The 27155-nt window shown below is 31.5% G+C and overlaps 1 protein-coding gene across 1 annotated transcript in view; it reads left to right on the top strand.

Moving 5' to 3' along the window:
* The window catches only part of LOC149424849 (uncharacterized), a 658025-nt gene that overhangs the window by 465182 nt on the left and 165688 nt on the right, over positions 1 to 27155 (top strand). Inside the window, exon 8 of the mRNA XM_089647476.1 lies at positions 23420 to 23634. Coding sequence (XP_089503602.1) covers positions 23420 to 23634 — 215 coding nt within the window. The remainder of the gene's footprint in view (positions 1 to 23419; positions 23635 to 27155) is intronic.

Below are 27155 nucleotides of genomic sequence, written 5' to 3'. Positions count from 1 at the left end.
TAATAAAAAATTATCACAGAACAGGTATTCGACACAAATTTGATGCACCTTACTAGGTGTACGTACATATCAATACGCGCAAGTTTATTTAAAATGCATATTACATGTATATACACATATTTCAAACATAAGAAACGGAAGTTTTACGTTAAGTACTCAAATTCCTAATGGTGAACTGCAAGGAAGTTTCCTGAATCTTTACATCTCCATTATTTAAATCCATCAATTTTCTACATTAGAGATATACGCCGAGGTAATATACATATAATATTAAAACATGTTAATTTCATATCTGACATAGCTTCTGAACCAAAAACAGAGGCCATCACAATATAACGTCAGACCAATATTTCAAAGTATTGCACTAAACGTTTTTCACATCAATCACTCTACTAATTTATTCAAGAATTAAGGCTAACAAATAGTAGTTTACTACACAAGGAGTAAGTAAAAAGTCTATTGATCTTCTAGACACACGCTGAAACATTTTCACCAAATCGACTGTTACCTACTAATTTTTTTATTTATTGTTTTAGTGTTTAATTCGTAGAACTCCATTTATTTATTTTTTTTTAATTTAATTAGAATCAAATTCTATAATATAATTATTAAGTTCTGCAAGTATTTTCTTTTTTTTATTTTTACAGCTGTTTCGGCTTTCAGGGCTATTTTCAAACTATCTACTTCTGTTATAATTATATTACTGTATTTGATTTTAATTATTTTTTTTTAAATGTTGTCTATTCGATGAGCAGGGTATTCTTGTCTCTCTACCGTTCATTTTTGACAAAAAGATAAATGACACTAGTTCTTTGAAAGCCATTCCATTGAAATATCGACAGAGTTTTCCTCTCTGTCGTATGTACTCGAACATTGCGATCTTTTTAAAAAAAAAACTTTTTCATCTAGTAAAGTTCGTGTTTTGGGTGGAAAGTCTTAAAATGAATACTGGCTTACCGAAAACTAATCTACATATGACTTGTGTAAATATAATCTATTACTCTTTCATAATATGATTTATTATATGGATTTACATGCTATTAGCATTTTAGTGCATTTTTTATAATAATATTAGCATTAGATCAGAAAATCATTAATAGTTCTTCGCCTTAATAATAAAGGCAAAACATTAGATAATTTAGAAGAACTCGAAATCAGAAAATCCCTCTTGTAATAATAACTCTTGTATCATGAATAACTAAATTAATCTATCTTTTAGTCTCATTCTAGATATATTTCCACTTAACCGCTCTGTTCTTCCTGTAAATTAATTAATTTCGTAATTAACCCATTCCACTTTGTTCACCTCTCCCTCAAACACCTAAAATTTTTTGTATAAATCTGTCAATATTTTGTATCGTAGATTAGTTTTTAATATTCTTCCGATGAAAGAAAGGTTCTTCCGAAACCGGTAGAGTTTATACAAACTGAAAGTGGTCAATAACAAATGTTAGTGTTTTTATTGTAAATATGACGAGCCACAAAGTTATTGCTTTTTACAAATACGTAATCCCCTTATTCTTTATATTATTATTTATAATAATATTTGTATGATTTTAATAGCGCCGTTTTCATAAAAAATCATTTCAAAGGCTCTTTGTGAACAATCATTTCACCACTAAAACTATACAATTGCAAACAAGACAATAATATTATTTTATTGTTATTCGAGTCGTAAAAATATTTAAGGGGATGCAATACAATGTGCATTGGAAAGTACCGTTACATTGTACTCATTTTATTGTATTTTTATACGTATCGTTAAGAATGTAAATATATTTCAATTGCTTATTTTTAAAAGAATGTTACTTCAAATTCAACTTTTATATCCCCGCCTTAACTTACAAAATAACAAATACATTTTGAAATCTAATGTTTTAAGTCTAAGTATATACCTGTTCAATATAAATGCATTCATTCACAGCATTTAAATTTTCAGTTATCAGGTTTAAGATTGGGATTTTTATCAGGTTGTCCTTGTAAGGCTAGAGCATCTACGTTCGAGTCCCGGTTGTGAAAGTTATCCTTTTTTTATTTTTTGTGTCTTATTCTGTATACATATTTTCATTGAGAGTTTTGATTATTATTTTCAGTGATTACCTTAATAATTTTGTGTTGTTGCAAATGTTCTTTTGGTAACTCTTATTTATTTCCATTTTATCATAAATTATAAAGAGTTTAGCTGTAGTTTAATAAAACACAGTGTAAATAAATATAAGGTAAGGTGCTAATGAAGAGGATTTTTTTTCGAGGCATTAAATCCAATGTGTAGAAAATTTTCTTCGCCAGAAATACTTTAAGCCCGGGATAAAAACTCGTTTTTTTTTTAATATGAGCGTTATTTTCACTTCCCAAACCCTACATAATTAGCAATTCTGATCAAGGAATTAATACAAGAATTCTCTTATTTCAAAGAACTACTGAGTGACATTTTTGTAAGAGAATTTCCCCTCGGGCCAGAAAACACTAATCACGATAAAAATGAAAGGGGATTTTTTGCCCAGGACAAACATTCAGCTTACTTAACGAAGCAGCGCAAAGGCGACCTTTTGGGTAAATTCCGTTGATTCAGGGGATTATTGCCTCCAATAGGTTTATCTTCAGTGATATAGAATTCTCGAGATGAGCTTTTTTATTACTAAGAGTAATATAATGCGATTGGGTCAGCCGATTCAAAGATGGAACTGATTTTATTATTCAAGCGAAATATTTATGTATTAATCAATTCAAGTGGAGATATTTTAATAAATTATCATAAGCAATAATTAGTCGCCTGAAATATCCATACAAATTAAAATTATCTCCCGAGTAAAAATAAATGCCGCCCTAAACACTAATTTATCATTAAAAAAAATATTATTTTAATACTCCATTATCTTTATAAACTAAAATTTTGTTACTATCAAAACATCTTTAAATACGTGCATTTATTTATTTATGTTAAAGAACAATGATTATTCGATTATTAAAGCATATGAATTTCACGAACCGGGGCGACGATCTTGTTTTCTCAGGTTGAATTCTGTTTCAATGGTTCACGCTATTGATTCGATCTACGGACCTTTAGAACATTTTACTCAGAAATCAATTAGGGAATCAGTAATTGAAATTAAAATACCTATCTAGAAATAATATAAATGTATCATCTGTAAGTGGGCTACCCACAGTTTGATAATGCCTTCAGAGGGCGAAACAGCTGACACGCGTAATAATAATTACACATCAGAACTTGCTTAAAAATAAACTGTTTTTATAAATCTTATAATAATATTATTGAATATATAAAAAAAAATTAAAAAAAGATATTTCTTTTTTCAATTGGCCAAATGATCATTAGAAAAAAACGATTGTACGGGTAAAGTACAAAAAAATACAAATGTTTCCATTTTACATCTTACTTAACAGTTATATAATTTTTTTTAATTGTGAGTAAATATCCACTAGCTACTATTGTTAATAAAATATTAAAATGACCGATGAATGCATTATTTAATGTTGTCCGTATTTTTTTGTGATTTATCAGTAAAAAAACATTTTTCTTGTTCATCCGGATGACTGTGGATGGCAGTGATTGTTCTGACAGCCGAACGTCGGTGCAGCTTTTCAGCAGTAAATCAGACCCAAGTTTATAGAAAATTCGCGTACGTATCGGTTACTGAAAATCCAGAAATACGTTGAAAATGAAAATACGGATTCCCAATTTTGAAAAGGGTTTTTCTATTTTCAGTTTCGATTTAGACTGGCATGGCCGCTAGCGAGGCAATACTTTTTTCACAAAATTAATTAAGAATGATTTGTAGTCTTTTCTGTTCTCTATGCGAATATTCGTTGCCAGATTTTGATTAAGTTTTGGGCTTTTCAATTATGTCTTGTTTTTTTTTGTATTGTCTAAATTATTTTCTCTTTCGAGGAAAATTTTTCGTTAATTATCGTTATTATTTTTTGCGTTATTATGCCGTGCGTTGTTTGTGCGGTTCCGTGTTACAGTGTCCATTATCAGAGCAGATGTGCAGATTGTGGTGAAGTTTATATTCACGTGTGCGCGTTAATCCTCTTACGGCCGGTATTTCAATATAATAATCAGTAAAATTAATGTTGTTTTCGCGATTAGTTTTGGTGTAGCCATCAAGTACCGGATATTGATAACTATTAAGCTTAGCATCTTCTTAATATTAATGGGATTTTTTGGATTTCAATAACCTCCGTAAATAGGTGTGCTTGATGCATTTTGGGTCTTCCCAGCGCTTCTGGAAGAAATCTGAAGTAATGGCCGGATGCAATTAATATATCTACATGTCTGAAATTTTGGCTATGTAATGAGACAGCACAAAAACCCAACAATGAATCTTCTTACTTCACTCATGATTTATTTTATGAATCAAAAAGCTTTAAAATTTTTAATTTTAACAGAATGCATTCGCTTAATTTTCTTTCCCCATTTTATTTGGCTATAGGTTGGTTATAAGTTATATAATGTTGATGGTGTTCTATCAAAATATCATCTTGAATGTTGTCATATGAGTTTGTTGTTACTACTCAATACTACTACTCATTACTCTCCTGACTATTATGGTCATATATTGTTACGATGATTGCAATTGATGCGACGATTATAACAACCATCACAATATGTCAAAACCAGTGGATAGTGAATAAGTGCTTTTGACAGTCATTATGACAATTGCTGCAACTTATTAAGCCTGTAATAATATTTTTAAAATCATCAAATATTCTTTATACCTTTTCTCATGTTAGTTACTAATGAAATAAATCGTTAAGCCATTCTTTCTCTATTCGCAATTTATTCTTATTTTGCTGAAAACATCCACAATCTACGAAGGATTTTTTTTTTATTCCCAAATTGAAGGGAAGTTATCGATCGCTTTTTAGCTAAGGACTAAGGATGGCTTACTGCTGGGCTGTAAGACGAAGGGGCAATCAGTCTGCAGGGATCTAAGCCGCCAGGAATACAGGTGAAATATATGTAGAGAATTGGTCGCGAGGAGAAACGTAAATGGGATCGGGCAGACCACGTATTCAGGATAAAATAATACCCTGCTTAGAAAAGCGACCACCAAATAGATCAAGTAAGAAATGAACCTAAATCCTTAATTTTTGGTATGCAGTGGCCCAAAGGAGAGAACATTTGAAGAACGAAAGATTTGATTTATTTCACGTTGTTACGACTATTTTGCACCTTTTTATAATTTATTTTAAACAAGCGCAGATCAGTGAATTTTTTATTATTTATTTAAAGCTCAGAGGATTTTTACACGTAGGTAGTGCATTTTCCTTCAATAAATGTAGCTATTTAAGAAAGGAAAAAGTAGTATTTGTCGCATCAGACATTTTTTACTTTATTACTTTTCTACATTTAAAGTTTCATTACCTTCCCCTTCCCGAGGAAGGACCGGTAAATTGATCCACAATTAAGAGCAGTTTTCAAAAGTAAAATCACTACATCAATTATGCTACCTATATTTTTAATTTTTCGAAGAAAACTTCTTCTAACTGCTTTTCACTTTGTGATGGCATTATTTATTTTTTATTAAAACACAAATAACATTGTTTACATCACTTTATTTCGATACAAAATCTCAACATGTTTCATGAACCAAGTTCACTTCATCAGGAGCACAAGTATACTAAAGTTATAATTAAAATTAGGTCTAGAAAGAAGAGGTAGAAGGAGTGGGGAGGGGTAAGAGTGGGGGAGGGTTATTCAAAGTAGGAATTAAAATGTCATTAGACGGGAAAGACCGGGTAATTGGGAAAATATTTAAAATGGGGTTTATAAAAATTTTTTGTTTATTAATAATATCTGCTTTCATATTCACGTGTTTTCTTATTTCTAGGATTTCAAAATTATTGATTTGAGATACCTTGTAACCAGAATGTAGTATTTTAAAACCTGAATTAATATCGAAAGTATGGTCGTTATTTAATAAATGATCCGCAAATTCTGATTCACAGTTTCCCTTTAAAGCCCTAAGATGTTCTTTAATTCTGATCTCAAAGTTTCTATTAGTTTTTCCTATATAAAAGGAATTACAATCATTACAGTTGAGTTTATAAACACCTGATTTTTTAGTTTGACTATCAATATCTTTATTATTAAGAATATATATTTTTTAATTTGTTATTCGTATAAAACGCCGGTTGAATAGTGAAGGGGATGTTTTTATTTATAATTTTGGAAGTATCATTATCTACAAATAGAATTCTACGCCATTGTTTGTTTGTATCTTTATAAATAGGATAAATATAAAGTTTAAAGAATTTATGTTTAATTTTTTTATTTAGTATTTCATCTATCAATTTATTAGGATAGCCGTTATTAGATGCTATTTGTTTTATGATATTTAATTCTGACATATAATTAGGATCCGACAAAGGAATCGAAATTAATCTACTAAGCATAGAATGGAAAGCTGCGACTTTTTGAGAAAAGGGATGATTTGATGAATTATGAATGACAATATCAGTGTACGTATCTTTACGGAAAATATTAAAATCTATTTTATTACCTTTTATTGTTAAATTTAAATCTAAGAAATTTAAACTCTTATCTATACCTATTTCTAATGTAAATTGAATATTTTTGTGTATTTTATTTAAAAAGTTTAAGAACATGTTCAATTGTCTTTCTGTTCCTAACCAAATGCAAAAAATGTCGTCTACATATCTCTTCCAACAATATAAATTTTTAAGTAACAAGGCACCGCTATTAAAAATCTTATTTTCTAAATTATTAATAAAAATGTCTGCAATCAAAGGACTCGTACTGTTCCCCATGGCCAAGCCATCCTTTTGTTTAAAAATTGTATTGTTAAATTGAAAATAATTTTTTCTTCATATGAAGCGGTTACTTTGTGATGTGACATTATAATTTAAAATTAAACAGTAACTTTGTAAACATCACTTATGGGTAAATACTTAATTCCGACCGGGTTTCGCTACAACCGTAGCCTCATCAGGGCAGTATAATACTAAAAATCTAAAAATTAAATTAACATGTGTAGACATCACGGTAGGTGGACAGTCTGAGCTACAGTGGAAGAGGTAGGGATAGGTGAGAGATTGGGAGGCGAGTGTTCTTTGTCAATAGGGAACAATCTGAGTATAGGGCTTTTATTTAGGTTTATTTGGTTGTTGATGACTTTGCTATTGACGTTTATGGCTTTCCTTAACTCTAACGCTTCTAAGTTATCCAACCTAAGACCTATTCCTATTCCTAAAACTAATAAACTCTTTTCATACAAAAATTAAATTCACAATAGAAATAGGAACTAATTCTAGCTTAAACTTTTTAGATCTCACCCTATCAATCATTAACAATAAAATAGAATTTAAAATCTATCGTAAACCCACTTACACTGATACAACTATTAATAATTCATCTAACCATCCCATCTCCCACAAACATTCTGCTTTCCATTCCATGATCCATAGATTAGTTACCGTCCCGTTATCAAATTCCAACTTCTTATTAGAATTAGCGACGATTAAACAAATCGCGATTAATAATGGCTATAATGCAAATATGGTCAATAACATCCTAAACAAGAAATTAAAAAGATTATCGACAAGCAAATTTCTATTTAACAGCTCCCCTCATAATAATAATATATCAACTAATAATAATCAACCTCAACAATGGCGTAGAATTTTGTACATCGATAATTTCTCTCAAAAAAGCATAAAAAACCTCCCACCAGATATCAAACCAGCGTTTTACACTAACAATAGTATAGGTAAATTTTTGATGAACTTTAAAGACAAAGAACATCGGTTAAATCACTCAGGTATTTACTCACTGCAATGTAGTGACTGTCCCGCGTTTTACATAGGCAAAACAGCGCGTAATATCAAAACGCGAGTCAAAGAACACCTAAGATGCTTAAACAGTAATGGATTCTCCGAATTTGCAAATCACCTCATAGCAACCAACCATACGTTCGACAAAAATACTGGCGTCAGCCTATTACATAAAAACGGAATAGGTCTTAGGTTGGATAACTTAGAAGCGTTAGAGTTAAGGAAAGCCATAAACGTCAATAGCAAAGTCATCAACAACCAAATAAACCTAAATAAAAGCCCTATACTCAGATTGTTCCCTATTGACAAAGAACACTCGCCTCCCAATCTCTCACCTATCCCTACCTCTTCCACTGTAGCTCAGACTGTCCACCTACCGTGATGTCTACACATGTTAATTTAATTTTTAGATTTTTAGTATTATACTGCCCTGATGAGGCTACGGTTGTAGCGAAACCCGGTCGGAATTAAGTATTTACCCATAAGTGATGTTTACAAAGTTACTGTTTAATTTTAAATTATAATGTCACATCACAAAGTAACCGCTTCATATGAAGAAATAATATTAGCAAGTACAGCTATTAAAGCAAAAATGTATAAAAAATTTACCGTAAAATATAGAATTTCGTGTGTGGATATATTCTTTTACAAACAGTGTCTTAAAATGAAAGTTTTCCCTAAATATCTGAACGCTAAGTTTAAAAATATGAACAATAAACCGGACATTTCAAAAACATCTGTATTTAAAGCTAAAATTGCATGGTTAAAAGAAGACCTAAAAAGTGCATATAAAATGAGAAATAATATTAAATTAACGTTAAAAGTTTTACACATAGAATTGGTGAACGAATTACACCCGGTTGAATGGGATCTGTTTGACGACAAAGTTAGAAACTTCGCCTCTATAAAGGCCTACAAAAAACGTGAAACCATAAACAAAAAACTAATTAACCTTAATCTGTCACAACATAAAAATAATAACAATGAACCAGTAAAATATACCCATCAGTTCTTCGACCGGTTACAGAATCTCTCATCAGTTCAGTTCCAACCAAACGAGCTGACTCTGTTATCTAAAGGTTTAAAATACAACTTAGATTATAATAAAAAGAATTACATTAGTGCAGTGGAAAACGTTGCAGTGGACATCGAGACCGCGTTATATAATAAACCTGGACCACCTCTATACAAAAGTGCAGAAACAATAAAAAAGCTCATTCCTACACTTAAAGTCAACTATAATCGTGAAACATACATTATGCTGAACATCAGGAAGAAATTAAAGGATGAACAATTAATTTTAACAAAGGCTGATAAAGGCAACACGATAATTATAATGAATAAAAGTGACTATAATTCCAAAGTGCAAGACTTTATTAAGACGGACAAATTTGACATTCTACCTAAAGACCCCACTACCAAATACCTAGATAACATTAAAAGTGCTTTGAATTCATGCAAATCCCCTATCTTTCAAGACAATTCATACCAACAAGTAAAATTTCTAACAAAAAATCCATTGGCCCCTAAATTATATGGTTTCTTAAAAATCCATAAAAACGACAAACCTATTAGGCCGGTCGTGTCAAGTTGTAATTCTCCGATTTTCAAAACAGCTTCATTTATAACTGAAGTATTTAATAATTCTAAAGTGTTTGCTCCGAAATTCACCATTAAGAACTCATTCACTTTGATTGATGAACTGAAAAATCTACATATTCCGAATAATTCAAAATTAGTCTCATTTGATGTTGTTAACTTATTTCCAAATATTCCCGTAGATGAAAGTAAAAGCATTTTGTTCAAATTATTACAAAATTCAAAACTACCAAATAATTTCTCTAAGGAACTTTCTCACCTATTTAATGTTTGTCTAAGTCAAAATTATTTCCAATACAATGAACTTTTTTATCAACAAACAGATGGCCTGGCAATGGGAGCTCCGACTTCTCCCCTCATCGCCGACATATTTATGGACAATCTAGAGAATAACATTTTTAACTGTAAATCGCCATTATTAAAGAATGTGTTATTGTGGAAGAGATATGTCGATGATGTTTTCTGTATCTGGACAGGTACTGAGCGCCAACTTGATTCCTTCCTAAAACTAATAAACTCTTTTCATACAAAAATTAAATTCACAATAGAAATAGGAACTAATTCTAGCTTAAACTTTTTAGATCTCACCCTATCAATCATTAACAATAAAATAGAATTTAAAATCTATCGTAAACCCACTTACACTGATACAACTATTAATAATTCATCTAACCATCCCATCTCCCACAAACATTCTGCTTTCCATTCCATGATCCATAGATTAGTTACCGTCCCGTTATCAAATTCCAACTTCTTATTAGAATTAGCGACGATTAAACAAATCGCGATTAATAATGGCTATAATGCAAATATGGTCAATAACATCCTAAACAAGAAATTAAAAAGATTATCGACAAGCAAATTTCTATTTAACAGCTCCCCTCATAATAATAATATATCAACTAATAATAATCAACCTCAACAATGGCGTAGAATTTTGTACATCGATAATTTCTCTCAAAAAAGCATAAAAAACCTCCCACCAGATATCAAACCAGCGTTTTACACTAACAATAGTATAGGTAAATTTTTGATGAACTTTAAAGACAAAGAACATCGGTTAAATCACTCAGGTATTTACTCACTGCAATGTAGTGACTGTCCCGCGTTTTACATAGGCAAAACAGCGCGTAATATCAAAACGCGAGTCAAAGAACACCTAAGATGCTTAAACAGTAATGGATTCTCCGAATTTGCAAATCACCTCATAGCAACCAACCATACGTTCGACAAAAATACTGGCGTCAGCCTATTACATAAAAACGGAATAGGTCTTAGGTTGGATAACTTAGAAGCGTTAGAGTTAAGGAAAGCCATAAACGTCAATAGCAAAGTCATCAACAACCAAATAAACCTAAATAAAAGCCCTATACTCAGATTGTTCCCTATTGACAAAGAACACTCGCCTCCCAATCTCTCACCTATCCCTACCTCTTCCACTGTAGCTCAGACTGTCCACCTACCGTGATGTCTACACATGTTAATTTAATTTTTAGATTTTTAGTATTATACTGCCCTGATGAGGCTACGGTTGTAGCGAAACCCGGTCGGAATTAAGTATTTACCCATAAGTGATGTTTACAAAGTTACTGTTTAAGAAAATAATTTTGTTTAAAAATAACTTCGAAAAATAAAATGAGGTCATGGATAAGGTCTTTCTGTAAGTTAGATGAATTTAACAAATTATTGATGATGGTTTTACTTTCTTCTATTGGAATACTAGGGAATAAATTTACTACGTCAAAAGAAACCAACATAGCATGATTAGGAATTTCCAAATCCTTTAGATAATTGACTAATTCTAACGAATTTTTAACTGTGTATGTTGGTTGAAATATATTAGCATTATTAATTACAGTATTGATAGCTGACGCTAATTTAAAAGTTGGGGCATTACAATTAGAGACTACTGGCCTAATAGGTTTGTTCAGTTTATGTATTTTTAATAGGCTGTAAAGTTTAGGAATTTTTGGGTTAATTAAAATCAAATTTTTGTTATTTTTCATGTTTACGCGTGTTATTTTTCATGTTTCAGCGCTTGTAAGATCCAGACGAGATTAGAAGAGGATAATTCACCTTCATAAATTTGCTAATAGTTTTAAATGGCTTTCGAGCGACGACGTTCACTGGAATAACAACTCGTGATCCCATTAAAGTTCCTTACATATGTTACTATTTTCGTATAAGAATAAATATATTTTTAATAATAATAATAATATTTGGATAATTTGTATGGCGCCGTTTATGTGCAAAATCATCTCAAGGGCGCTGTTCAAATATATAATACACTTCTAGAATGATTTATATTATTACTTACTATAAATGGAGGTAATATACAGTACCATACTTACCTGGTAGGTCACTTGAGATTAACACTTTTCATTGTTTATTAGCAAAATATAGATCTTTTCTTCAATATTTTTGCAATACTACATTTTAAAGTTGTTTTTTCTTGTGTCCGTTACTTAAAAATCGGAATAAAGCGTTCGACTATATTTCTAACTAATAAAGCACATTTATATGTATTTTTAGATCTTATATCATGATAAGAATTCAAGTTTTGATTTTATCGCAAAAAAAATCTTCATTGAAAATCTTTGTTGAAAATAGGCCTACAAATGGCAACAATGATGAGGACACACACGTCAAACAAATATACTGCTATAAAATAACGGTATAGACCTATGAAAACCATTAAGAAGTTAAAAGACGAGATAAAAGAACTAAAAAAATAGAAAAAAGCCCAAAAGTAATTGAAAATTGCAGCTAAAAAGACAAATACAACACTCGCAGATACGTAAAAAAGGAAGTAAATGACATAGTTAAAGACATCTTCACGAATAAAGTCGAAGATGTGAATAATAAATGTCGGTCAGTGAATCACGAGAATTAAATAAAAAAATATAAGGCTTTGAAAAAACTGAGACGAGGCAGTTTACGAATGAAAAACTGAAAGAAAAAAACAAGTTGAAGAAAGTTTCACTTTAGTTCTTTGTAATATCAGAAAGAGAATATCAGGAAACAAGAAAAACAAAACAAAAAAAAACAAAAAAATATTACAGATAACTTCAAAAACCTCCACGACAAATTTTTCAACGAACCGAAAAATATCAGCTTCTATAGACTTTTTGTAAATATAGATCTTACTGAACTGGTTTCGAGAATTCCATTTGATCCCCTAGAGTGGAAGTTCCTGATTTTAATGAATCAAAACTGCAGTCCCCAATCCTGTGGAATTCCCACACATGGAAATTGTTGAAGAAATCAATGAAGAGAATAAGGAGGCCCCTTTCAAATTCGATATAGATGACTGGATAGTGGTTAAATATGAAATTAGTAACATTTGGAAAATTATCGGAAAACATGACTACACATAGAGTAAAAAGTATTTTTTTAGAAAAAAACTCAAGGAAAAAATTGGTGGCCACCAATTAGCGACGAAGATTTTGGTCTGGAATCACAAATTATTCAGCGCTTGTAAGATCCAGACGAGATTAGAAGAGGATAATTCACCTTCATAAATTTGCTAATAGTTTTAAATGGCTTTCGAGCGACGACGTTCACTGGAATAACAACTCGTGATCCCATTAAAGTTCCTTACATATGTTACTATTTTCGTATAAGAATAAATATATTTTTAATAATAATAATAATATTTGGATAATTTGTATGGCGCCGTTTATGTGCAAAATCATCTCAAGGGCGCTGTTCAAATATATTATACACTTCTAGAATGATTTATATTATTACTTACTATAAATGGAGGTAATATACAGTACCATACTTACCTGGTAGGTCACTTGAGATTAACACTTTTCATTGTTTATTAGCAAAATATAGATCTTTTCTTCAATATTTTTGCAATACTACATTTTAAAGTTGTTTTTTCTTGTGTCCGTTACTTAAAAATCGGAATAAAGCGTTCGACTCCTCCTAATAATTCTCTTATTAAGGGATAGGGATAGGTACCGAAATTTTTGTTTTAATGTGTTTGGAGCATGATTACATGCGAAAAAATTGTACTACTTGCAATGCTCAAAAGTCTGAATAAACCATTTAATTTTTCACTACAGTGGGTTTTTTTTAATTTATTTCCTTCCTTTTTCCTCAATAACCTTCTCGCCACACCTAGTCAAACCATACTTAACGTCTACGATTTCAAAACCATTTTATTTTGAATTTATTTATATTTCATTAGCCTTCGAGTTTTTAAGAGTCTTGAACATTTTCTCTAGCATCCATGAATATTTCATAACCATACTAGCAAACTTCATTACCATCCAACTTTATAAATTACCATCCACACATTTTTATTAAATATGTAAACACATACAATAACTTGTAAAATATTGATATTTCGAGGCTGATTGCGGAAAAATTATATGTTTTTAACGAAACTGCCCAACTCAGAAACTTTATCTCTTGTCTGAATCTTCTTCTTGACACAATCAGTTCGATTTTCGAAAAAGATACTTAAATTCAAAACAAATCCGAGTTCATTGAACCAGAGTTACAATCACTCACAGTCACACCCACTACAGTAATCATTTGATTGTTTGATCATTAGCAGCGTTATTTTATTGGGGGCATATGATATTACAATTATATCGAAAAGGTTTTAATTGAGCTCTGCGAATGGTAAGTGATAATATTTTCATCGACGAAAGTATTTACTTTATATCTTATCATTAGTACAATATAAACATATTTATTTATTTTTAACCACTTTAATTAAACCTACCTCTTCCGGTTTAGAGAAGAGTTTAATAAAACCATTATAGCAATAATTATTAAAATAAAGTGGTTTCAAACAAATGTATGTGTTTGTATTGTGATTATATTTTTAACAATAGGTACTGGTTATGGGTGGGACGTGAATGACGGCGAAATGAATTTGATATACGAAAATGTAGGAATATTTTTTATTTACATTCTGAAAACACGTAAATGTTGCCGAATGGTTTGAATTTTCTACGACGGGTAGAACTGGCAAAATAAGGTCACAATAGAATATATTTAAGGGTCTTTTGAATTAACAATGAAAATATCTATGAAAGTGTTTCGTTAGAACGAATTTGGGATGGGTGATTAAAATTTAGAAATGCTTTACTAATATTTTGGGTTCTATGATTGCTTGTATCAGAGAGATGCAAAGTGGAAATTATTTCAAATGGAAATGTGTTTTTAAATGATACATAATGGAACAAAAGAGTTCAAAATATTTTTTAATGCATTTTAAAAAAAAAAAATTGTTTATATTTTGTACTAACGAAAAACAAAAATATTGGATTTAGAAAAAAATGCATGGACCTCCGTGGAAAAATATAATCCTTCGATCAATCGTCTTTGTGAAATAAGTCGTATATTTGACATATTATATTTATGTTGAATTGTCTAGATAAATATTGATTTTAAAAAGATATTATGGATCGTTTATTTTCTTCCCTTATTTAATTTAAGGTTTTTCATCCACTTGAGCTTTCCAATCCATGATTGAAATGTATTCCCTCGGAGTAATCCCGAATTATTATATATCTTGCATCATCCAATGATTCCGATGAATGACCCGTGTAATATCGGGGGGCTAAAAATATTTTGGCTGAAGAGTAAAAAAGGTTCAAGTAATGAATTACCTATACAAAATAGCAATAAAAATATTTTTACGTAAAATTTTATCATGGTAATAAAAATGTCTAGTGTTTTCGATTACGCAAATATGTTCACAATTTGGAAAAAAAAATTGTATATCATATAAATTTTATTTATTTATTTATTAAATGCCCAGGGGGTTTTTACATGTAGGTGGTAAAACTTTAATATGACAGATAATTTTGAAAAGTAAGAAGTAATTAAAATAAAATTACCATAGATATATAAAAAACAACAAATATAAATTTAAAATACAGTGATCAGATATATTTACAAAAAGGTTTCCGAGTCTGAAAAGTTTTCGAAAATACATCAAAAGATTAATGTTTAATTTAAGCAAGTTTAGTAGAGAATATTGACGACACCCATGTTTTTCGGTTCATTCTGCGAATTTCACAAAATTCCAAAACATGGCTAAGTTAATTGTAGCGTTTTCTCCGCACAGCCTTTCAAGAACGACAAAGTTGAAATGCGATACAGCATTATTTACATTCCAGAATACGTAATAGTAACTTTTTGATGTTTGAAGTGTGTTTCAAAAACACTTTATATTTTGACAAGGTTTTACCTCTTTGTGCCCAAAGAATACTGTTTCTAAACGTGTGTACGCAAATTTGGAGCCAGCTAAAAATGCTTTTGTTCACCCAAATAAATATTTTTTCCTTGCAATACGTGAATAAACGTCCTTACCTTAAAGTAGAACAATCCATCGCAAAGTTACGTACACATATGAATATTTTCATCAGTGGGAAACATCCCATTTCCTGTTTTAAGTAACAGTCTTTCCACCGAGTACATGTCCCGGCGAAATGTAAATGATATGAAATTGGATTTGCCCCAATCTCATGCTTACTTCCTTCGTTTATATTCGTAAGCAATTGCGCCAACTTCCAAGGTGACTTACGTCACTTCTCAAATACTAACAATGTTTATTACGTTTAAACCAAATATAAAACATGATACCACAAAAACACCATGACAAAAAACAAAAATAATGTAATATTCGTAAAAATTGTGAATGTCTTCACCGATGACCAACATTACTCTTGATAATATAATAACAATAATAGAATACGTAACAATTAGATAAAGTTAAGGATTCTCAAATCCTGCTTCACCAGGCAAGCCTGGGCTGAGGCAGTTATTTTAAATACTTATGAGTATACCTATACATATTATAATATAAACACTTAATATTTTTGTTGCATTAATAGTTTCGAATTTGGGTGAGGGCACCGATGAAGGAAGGTTTCTTCTAAAGCCGGTAAATATGGAGGTTAATGAAATGGTTTGGAACTGAGAATTTTTTATTATTACTACAGATTAATTTTTTTTATTAATCTGTATTATTAAAAATGGGAAAAGGAAAAGCTATTCCAATAATTCTCGCCATTTTGTTCGGTAATAAGATTATGGCTAGAGTCTTTGGCGTTGGGTACATGATCTTATAGATGTCCAAAGTTACTTTAAGGATTTTCATTTTGGCATAAGTTGTAAATTATAGCTTTGATTATTGATAATTAAAGCTTATAATGAAGTCTGGCTCTATATCCTCTGGTAGGTAAAAAAAACGTTAATTCACCCTTATCCAAAAATGGGTGACATAGCGATCAAATCGATTCTATCCAAGGTGATGAAACGTGTGATCGACCACAAACTGCTCACATACATAGAGAAGATTAAAATTATTAACAACCGTTAATAAGGATTCCGGCGTTGCCGCTCTTGCGGTGATCTTGCATATATTATGTAATCATGTAATGCATATTTTGAGGCGATCCCTGAAACCTTACGATGAGACCCAAACGGTTGCACTGGATATTTCCAAGGCCTTTGACCGGTTTTAGCACCGAGGACTTGTCAAAAAACTGCCTTCTTACGGAATCCCCGTATCCTTGTGTACTTGGATTGCCAACTTCAAATATAGGGAAGGGTCGATTCAGACGAGTGCTGATAGTTCCATCTCTTCCTCGTACTCAATAAATGTCGACATCCCACAGGGATCAGTTATATCTCCAACCTTTTTTGCTGTACATCAATGACCTGTTGTCATGTTCACCATTTCACTGCTACGCGGATAGCAGTACAGTTCATAATAGCTTTTTTGACAAACCCTCAAAGGATAAACAACAACTCCAATAGCTCGGAAGACTTTGAAACAGAGAAAGGACGGTTACCTCAAGAGGGTTTCCTTTTGGGGTAAGTCAAATTTTAATGTTTCAAACCCAATCATGTCTTATTACGTGTGAAAGGGATTGAACTGATAATCTAGTCTCTTTTAACGGAAGCAATCTTCCCGACATGCCTTTCATTGATATGCTTGGTGTAACTCTAAGAGACGGGGCACGGGGCCCCCATCGAATCAAGTTAGCCTCACAGAAGCTGGGTTTTCTGTACAGGGACCGTATATACTTTAATTATACACAAATGTTGACCCTGTACAAATAGCAAGTGCGCCCCACTGTTGAATCTGGACCTCCAAAATACCTGAAAAACCCTTGAGTCTGTGCAAAAACCGGCAGTCATTTTGATAGATTCCCATCTCTTAGCAAACGGATTGCAATCTTTAAAACATAGGCGTTAAACATGTATGCTCTCCCTGTTCCACTGGTATAACAATGGAAGATGCTCCGAGGAACTAGCGTCATTGATACCTTCGGCACCGATGCATAGTCGCAAAACACGTCAAACGGGTGCCTAACATTTGTACATGGTTGACATTTTTCACACAAGAACGGCTCGCTTCTACGACTCGTTCTTGAGTTCAACAGCTCGGCTATGGAAAGATTTGCCAACCGCTGTGTTTCTCTTCGGGTCTCTTCAAGACCCATGTAAAGTATGTACACTCCTCCCTCTCCTCAAAAATACCCTCCACAATCGCACCCCCAAAGATGAGAAATTATTTTCCTTCAATAAATAATAATAATATATTGAAAAAAATATCAAACAAAAAAAATGGCGAGAATTGTTTGAATAACTTTTCCTTTTCTCATTTTTAATAATACGGGCTTTGCCAACGGTATTCCAATGATAATAGAAACCAATATTCTTAGATAGTACCTATGTATTATACATGGACAAGTATCTTGTGTATTATACGAAAAAATCCCTTGGGCGTTCACCGGTACCCACATTAAATTGAATACCATAGATTTATTAAATCTATTCATAGGTTCAAGCCTTTTGCATTAAAGGCTTATTTTGGCTTAATATTATATAAGTATTTGCTTCAAATTATTTTTTTATACACGAAATTGTAAGAATCTTTAACCAGAAAACATCAAGGCAATAACATTGCTTTGTTACTTTATTCTCAACATATTCACCGAACGGTACCGCTTTATTTATATATGTATAAATATATTTTAAATCTTAAGTTAGCTCACAACGTCATGTGTGCTAATCATTTTAAAAATATAAATAATATATAAATTAACATTCTTTGGTAAATAAAAATTTATTTAAATATTTGAAATAAGAAACATAGAGACAAACAAGATAGGTACACTTTCGTAATTCTTTTTTTAAATTAATCATATTTTCAATCTCAATAGTTTCATTCGGTATTTAATTATAAAGTTGGACGTCCTGGTACATCAGAGATTTCTGAGTGCTTGATTTTTTTCCTCGTGGGCAATCTTTTTTTTGCATTTCACGTCCCGTGTCCATGGATCTCGTGATTTTAATTTATTTTTCCTTTCATTACCTTAGATATCATCTGTAAGTTTATTTTATGAATAAAAATAAATACATTCACAAAAATAGTTGGCTTCGGTATCATAAATAAAAGCTATTTTGACATGTCTCTTACCCGTGGGTACATATTGCGTTTTAATATTATTCGATTGCTTTAGTTAGAAATTTTTGCATTTTACTTCAGTAAAATTTAATATATAATTTCTCACACTTTATGTAATCTGTCCCAATTTATATATTTTGTCTGGTTCTTGTATAATATACAAAACTATGTACTTTATGTAAGTTACTATACACAATATGCTAATTAAATGATTATTTTTAGTTCTAGTAAAATGGACGGGTTGTTTCGGAGAATCTGAACAATTCATCAAATTTCAACGGTCATTTTCAAGTTCTGTGAAAGATTTTTTCAAGTTCTGTTTTTATTTCAGTTTTGTCAAGCAACTAGCCTACAATGATATAAAAACAGAACTTGAATAAGTCTTTCACAGAACCCGAAAATGAACCCATCCTTAGGATGGGTTGTTTCGGAGAATTTGAACAATTCATCAAATTTCAACGTTCATTTTCAAAAGAGCTTGATAAGTAGTAATGTGTGTATCTACCTATTAGCTATTGGCTGCTTAATGGTTTTTCCATTAAAACATCACAAACTGCCGCTAAAAAGCTGTCAAATGATGATTGATCATTTATATTTATTTAGGAAGATATTTTATCTTTCAAAAAGCATTTTAAAATACTCAATCATATTTTTTTTAGGAAAAAAATGTAATTTTATCCTGAAAATATATACTTCTAATACACATATATTATTTTCAAGAAGCTTAATTAATGGTGATAGGGAAACATATAAGCATCCACTGAGGAGTTAATCAAAATAAAAATAAATTTATATGAAACATAACATAACGCACAAGAGTCCCAACTGCTCCCAACCGTCTGGATCCAGTGAGTCTATGACATCTCCAATTGGGGTATGTTGTGCAAATGAAGGTAGTGGGGAGGGGAAGGAGATTGTGAAGTGCAAGATGGGGAAGTACTTGACTATTCACATCTGGTCACCAAACACGGCCAAAACCATTTCAAGCAACGTTTCGATTCTAATAGTGGTCTTACACAAGGGTGATACTGAGAGTATCATACATTTCTCTTTTTAAAGAGTTGATTATAAAATCACACAAATTAATCAAATAAATAACCCAATTTGAACCCGCGACCTACAGCTTGCCAATCGAGAACTTCCCCCTTCGACGGCGGAAGGGCAAGATACTATTTAATACTAATTGAATCCTTCGGAAAGTATGTACATTGAATAGATTAAAACACACATATATTAAAAGAAATGAACCTTAACTTAAATAATCAAAGTATCGATGATCATCGAAATAGTATTTACAACCGTTAGTTGTATTTTTTTTTTTTTTTTTTTAAATTTGCCGGTAACCCGGGCGTTTATTGACATCAATATTTGTTTACAAATTATATGCGCTACCCGACTCACTAGACAATATCTGTTCTGAGCCGGGTAATATCTGTATATTTGTGGTAAGTGATAAAATAAGTACAATAATGATTGGATTATTTTTATTGAGCCGTTTTCGTGAAAAAATCACCCCAAGGGCGGATCTTTGGTCGACCTTCCCATCGGACTATCAAACATCTCGTTGTATTCTTATAAATTTGTGTGTTTTTACATTAGCTTCCCATAGGAGACTGTGAGTAAAATCATTTCCCTCAAGACCTATGTCATCTTTGGGGATGCTGTATGGAGGGTATTTTTATGAAAGGAAGTTTTGGGAAAGAAAAAGTAATGAAGGAAGGGTAGGAATCTGGGGTGCAGTGTAGCCAGGACTGACGGACATATGAACCCACCACCCCCCCACACTGTGCAAGGCGATTATATCAGAGAGTCTTGCTGGAGAGGTCAAAAGGTCTCACTAAACCAGTCTCTCCCGATTCGGCCCACCACGCAGTTGGTGGGCAGACGCATCTGGGACCAAGACCCGCACAAACTTCACCTCCTGAACCCGTACACCCCTGCTAAGTTCAAGAATCACTTATGACTTATGGAAGAGGTTTTGATTATCTATTAAATGGTTCCCGGGGAGGCGGTATCCATACCCCCCTTCTAAATTGAATTGATTAGCTCTCCATAATTTCACCACGAAATATGAATGCCTTGAAAATTTATCATCAAATTAATATTCCCGTTCGGTGTGTTACATTTAATATTCTAAAACTTCCATTGTAAATAATATTTATCATCAAATTAATATTCCCGCTCGGTGTGTTACATTTAATATTCTAAAACTTCCATTTTAAATAATATTTGTTTTCAAATTAATATTCCCGTTCGGTGTGTTACATTTAATATTCTAAAACTTCCATTGTAAATAATATTTATCATCAAATTAATATTCCCGTTCGGTGTGTTACATTTAACATTCTAAAACTTCCATTGTAAGTAATATTTATTATCAAATTAATATTCCCGTTCGGTGTGTTACATTTAATATTCTAAAACTTCCATTGTAAGTAATATTTATTATCAAATTTATATTCCCGTTCGGTGTGTTATGATGATAACATTGAAAGATAAGTTTATTTTGAATAACTATGCAGAAACTTGTACTTACAAAATTTTCGAATCCAAACTTAATTTTGTATTTGAGCCCAAAATTATCAACCTAACAAATTTTTGAAAATTATTTTATTTATTTGTGTTTTAAATTATATAATGTGATTTTAGAGAAGACTTCCTTCATTAAAGTCTGCTGGTTACTCATCCCATCATTGAAATAAATTTTAAGTATATCTACCGTAATAATAATACTAATGAGTATATGACAAGTGACGGTTGGCTTCTGGAAAGTGTTGTTGTCTGACGGAGTTCTGCGCGGAGGGAGAGTTTGAAAGTCAAATGACGAAGCCACTCCCATTTGGAGGTGCCAACATTACTCGTTCCCCGACGGAATGGTGCCGCAAGCTCTCTTTAACTTTTTAACGAGAATTTATAAGGAGTTCATCAACGCTTACCATATCAAAGGAGGCAGACACTTTAAAGTCAACTTGTTTCTAGCTAGACTTGTGTTATATTGTATGAAACTGTTTTTAATGGAGGTTTTTCTGCATCTATGTAACTTTAAAGTTTATTTGGATGGCGAATGTATAATTTCTCTATTTAAATTTTGCTATGGAAATAACTCTTCATTTTAACATAATCTGACCATTCTTATTGAAGTTCTCTGGGTTTGAGGGATCTGGATTCCTATCGTGAAATTTATTATTGAATCAACATGATAGACTTATATTATTGTTCCTTGGAATCGGCACGCATTAAGGCAATTATGGTTTAGGCACTGTTAATCTTAATTAAATAGTAGTTTTTAAGCATGGAAAACAAGTCGATAAAGTAATTCACCTTGTTACCATTTCAAATCAAAACACTATTTACGTGGAGATGCAAAATAATACATTTACAATGCATTTTAAATTATTTATGAAATGAATTCTAGGAATTTCTAGTTGAGAGTTGACGCCATATTTAATTTCGATGATATTTTTATCTCTATGACATTATAACATGGTAACAACAGTAAGAAAATTAAAAAGGATTATAACGGTTATGACGTAGGCACTAGTTTGGCGGAAATCTTACGTTCTGCGTAGAAAAAGGTGGATGGACAAAAAATTATTCCCATTAAGTTATATTTTACTTATGATAATGATTTGTTTAAACAGGGGCCAAAGTTCAAACACGTGTGTAGCCTAATTTCGTCTCACCCAGGTTTATTTTAAAACCAATTCATCTCTTATTCGCTAGACAAAAGGAACGCTGCTTTGTAACAAGTCTTCATTGTAAATTACCACCGTCACTGGGTAATTTACTAGAAGGTAGTCTTGTAATAAAATCAACGTAACATAATGTCATTGTATTGAACAAACAAGGGACGACCTTCGTTGAGATGCCCGGGGAAAGCTGCCTTGCCTTGGACCTTAGAGTAACAATCATTACTCCAAGCTCTGGAGCCAGTGGTCGCCAATTTAATAATATGACGAGTATTTAACCCCCAAGTCTCGACATGAATAATCGTGTCCTCAAATATTTCAAAAGCATTGCTGTTTTTGGATTTAATAAGATCCCATTCAAATTTTAATATCACGAACGAAAAAAATGCAATTATAAATATTTCAATTTTGAACGCAAACCTGGCCAAAGCTTATAATTTTTTTAGTTACCATTTTATAGACAACTAAAAACACATTTAATAAGACAAACGTATTTTAAAGGTTAATGTCACTAAACTTTTTTTGTTTTGTATAAAAATAATTATGAAAAAAAAAATTAAACTTTGACCACGTGAACTATTTGATATCATTCTATTTTATGCAATTATTTAAAATTCTACGGAAGCGTTAATTGTAATTTTCTATGCAAAGAGAAAACTTGGTGTTCCCTTTTTCTAAATCCGTTTAAATATTGAAGATATTATCTAATTATGTATCATTTGGTGACAGATATAACACTTTGACCTGGTGGATTTTAACTAACTATTTGTTTTAATCTTTTTATTAAAAACTGTTTTATTTGTTTCGTTATTGATTTCGAAATTGTCCAGAAATATTGTGATATAAAACTTTGTTATCTTTTCAGAATATCCGTGATATTCCGCGTGAGGTCCGCCAAGGCCGTGAAGATCACGGACTTCAACCTGCTGAAGCGGTTGGGCGTCATCGTGGCCGTGTTCTCCGTGTTCCTCGTGATCCGCACCCTCGTAGCGCCGCCCATCGTCATCGTGGGCAGAACCGCCACAGACCTCAAGGCCTACCTCTGCAAGACAGACTGGTGGGATCACTCCTTCACAACACGTGAGTTCTTTTTATATATATGTGTTATTTATTTTAATTATTGTACGATAGATTAATTATCCATGTTTTAAACTTTTTATTTATAAAACTTTGGTACATAATATAATAATTCTCCTTTCGCAGTGAACATTTTTATGTCTTTTTCGATTTATACTGCTCTTTCGTTAAATGCATTTGAAAAAAAACAGTAGTTTTAAAAATGGTTTCACAATATATATATAGGATTTAAAAAATATATGTATAGTATAATATATGCCATAATGAAAAATATACTGAAAGTTCCTGTAAGAACTAGCACTAACGAAATCTTCACCAATCTTAACATCATGTCAATTAAACAACTATATTCTAAAACTATACTCATTTACATTCATAAGCACAAAACACAAGAAATAACAACAAACACGTACAATAAAAACACTAGATCTCATGATCAAAAACTTATCCAACAAATAATTACTAATACAACTTTTGGGCAAAAAAGCTTCTTATATCATAGTATTAAACTCTACAACAAAATACCACTCACACTCAAAAACCTCAACACTTTAACATTTAAATCTGAAATAAAAAGCTGGATACTTAACATAGGAAGATCTGAAATAGAAAATTTACTGAAATCAAACACATACTAAAACAGAATCAACTGAACTATACCAAAAAACATTTCATATATATAACTATACCAAAAAACACTTCATATATATATATATATATCAAAAAACATCTTACTTATTTTAAAATTATTAAAAAAATATATATACATATATTGCATGATATTTGTTCATAATTAAATTTATTTGTAACTTTGATGTATATTAATTTTCTTATAATTAAATTATCCATAATATGTAAATGAAATCCTCAGCACGGGAGATCCCAGTGAGGATATCATTATATCTATTTGTTACACAAAAAAAAAGATAATAAAACACTTATTATTATTATTATTATAGTCATGGTTACACCGTAATCATTGTGAAATTTGAAAATATATGTATTTATATATTTATAAAAAGGAAAATAAATCTTATGGAGGATAAATAGAATAATATAGGATTATTTGTATGATTTTCAGGTGGAAACAGGGGGCGCATTTTTTTGTTAACGATTTTTCAACATTTTTTATATACAGAGTTCAATATTTCTGTTTTTATCGTTGATTCTTCTGACTTCTAGTAATTTAATGAAGAACTTTGAATTCGCGTTCAGTGGAATATTCAGGAGATTTTTTTCGTACAGTTTTTATTTTTAGTTTTGATTCGTTTCTACGGGGGTCAGGCTAGTTTTGTAAGCTGTTCCTTTGATAAAGGCATATTGTAAAATAGACATATATATTATAAAGGTCATAATAGTATAATGCCCTTGAGAATTTTCGTTGATAAGATATTTATAATTCGTAATAACATATACATTAATTTTCTTTATTGTATGGCAGATGTAATTTGTAGATGAATTCTGAAGACTTTTAAATTTATTTTTTTCATCATGTTTTTTTTTTATTTTACTGTAAGGACTGTATGATCGGCGTAAGAGATGAATTATTCAAGTAATGGTTCAACAAACTTGTCATTTACGTATAAAATGAATAATATTGGTCCGAGAACGATGCCTTGTGGAAGACCTTAATTTGATATTTCTTGGTCACTAGTTTTATCATAGATTTTAACAAATTGTGTTAAAATTAATAAACTCTATTATTACGTTTGAAATTTCACGAATTGTTCAAATTCTGTGAAACAACTCTTTTTAGTAACCTACCAGTTCTGTGATTATTGTTAAAGGTTGAAACTAGTCCAATCAAAATCAGACCAGTGTGTTAAATTAATATTTTATCTATGACAAGGAGAATATTTATTTTTATATATGTGAGTTAAAAATGCTTCTTGTTATTCGGTTTATCGTTAAAACCTTAAAATTTCCGTAGTCAGTTCATGAGTTAGATTTAATTTTTCAGGATTTTCCTATAACTTCTGCAGATCTTTCTCCCGGAATTGCACTGCGCTCTTATCATCTCATTTCTCACTCGCTTATACAAGCCGTTTTTACTGCATCCAATCTATTCTCATTCTTTCTTTGCCGCTTTCACGCTTCGCCGGAGTGGGTACCTATCAAGATGCCATTACAGATTGCTATCAGCGACTTTTTTTTTAAATTTTTTCCGACATTATCGCAATTGAACATTCATAGAGTGAATTTGAATAATCCGCTTAGTAACGACAAGACGGATGCACATATAATTGAACATTTACATTTCAAGTTCAGAGTTACTAGTAGTTCTTAATTTAAAATACGAGATAATTAAAAATGGGTGAATATTACTAGGCCACAGTAGCTCTATTGGGGGTGTCTTATCTTGGTACGATAAAGGATCCAGCTTCATTTCCCGGTTGTTACCTTTATACCTTTCACATTCATCATTTTTAATTTTCTCAATAGATTTTTTTGTGATATTAAGTCAAACGCTTTCCGAAGCTTTTAAAATCACTAGTAAATCGTGCAAAATTTCATGACGTTGTGCCTATAAAAGTAGGTAATGTGGTTATCCTCTGTGATAACACGTTGTGCCGGAAAACTGGCCCAAAGGTATTGTTGTACATGTACATCGGACGGCCGGCATAGTCCAGTGGTAACGCATTGGACTGCCATTCCGAAGGTCGCGGGTTCGAACCCGGCGTGCGCAAATAAATTTTATTTGATTGATTTGTGTTATTTCACAATTAATTAATTAAAATAATATATAGTATATTTGCGGCACGTTCCAGAGTGGAAGATACTACCAGTATCGCCCTGGTGTAAGACCACCATTCGGAATTGAAACGTTGCTCCAAATGGCTTTAGCCGTGTTTAGTGACTAGATCTGAATAGCCAGGTACTTCCCCACCTTCCTCTTTCCCTTCCCCACTTACCTTCAGCCTCACAACATCCCCCAATTGGGGATGCCATAGTGTCACTGGCTCCAGACGGGAGCAGTTGGGACTCTTGTGAGGTATTCACTATAAAAAAAATAAAAAAATAAAACATCGAGGACCAGTTAAACAAGTCCGCGTTATAGATATTAAAACCAATCATGGTACGTTTCGTAGACAAGCCACTAAGGTAGCAGTATTAAATATATAAGAGAGTAGTCGCATTCCGTATCTATTTTACGAATAAATTTACGAGAAGGGGTATGTTCATTCCATAACGAATGCAAGAATACCCATTTAAATAATTTAGACATAAGATTAATTTTCCCACCATTTGTAATTTTAACATTATCACAACCCAATACTTTTTCCCGCATCTGCTATGTAAAATCCCAAATAAAATAAACATCTAACAACCTGGTATTTCATAATCACAATTATTTTCTAGGATAATTTTTTTTTCTCTTTGTAAAATGTATTTTTAACTGTCGGTGCGTGTGCATTAAATAATACATGTAAGTACCTACTTTCCGAAGCCCTTTAATATTGTTTTTTTAGTTTAAAATCTCCCAAATTTTATTGCACACCTAAGAAATGGTCCGATTTTATTGC

Source organism: Hesperophylax consimilis, chromosome 3, assembly GCF_061612785.1.
Source record: "Hesperophylax consimilis isolate HC1 chromosome 3, BYU_Hcon_1.0, whole genome shotgun sequence".
In the NCBI taxonomy this organism is placed as follows: Eukaryota; Metazoa; Arthropoda; class Insecta; order Trichoptera; family Limnephilidae; genus Hesperophylax; species Hesperophylax consimilis.
This window is presented reverse-complemented; position numbering and strand designations above follow the sequence as displayed.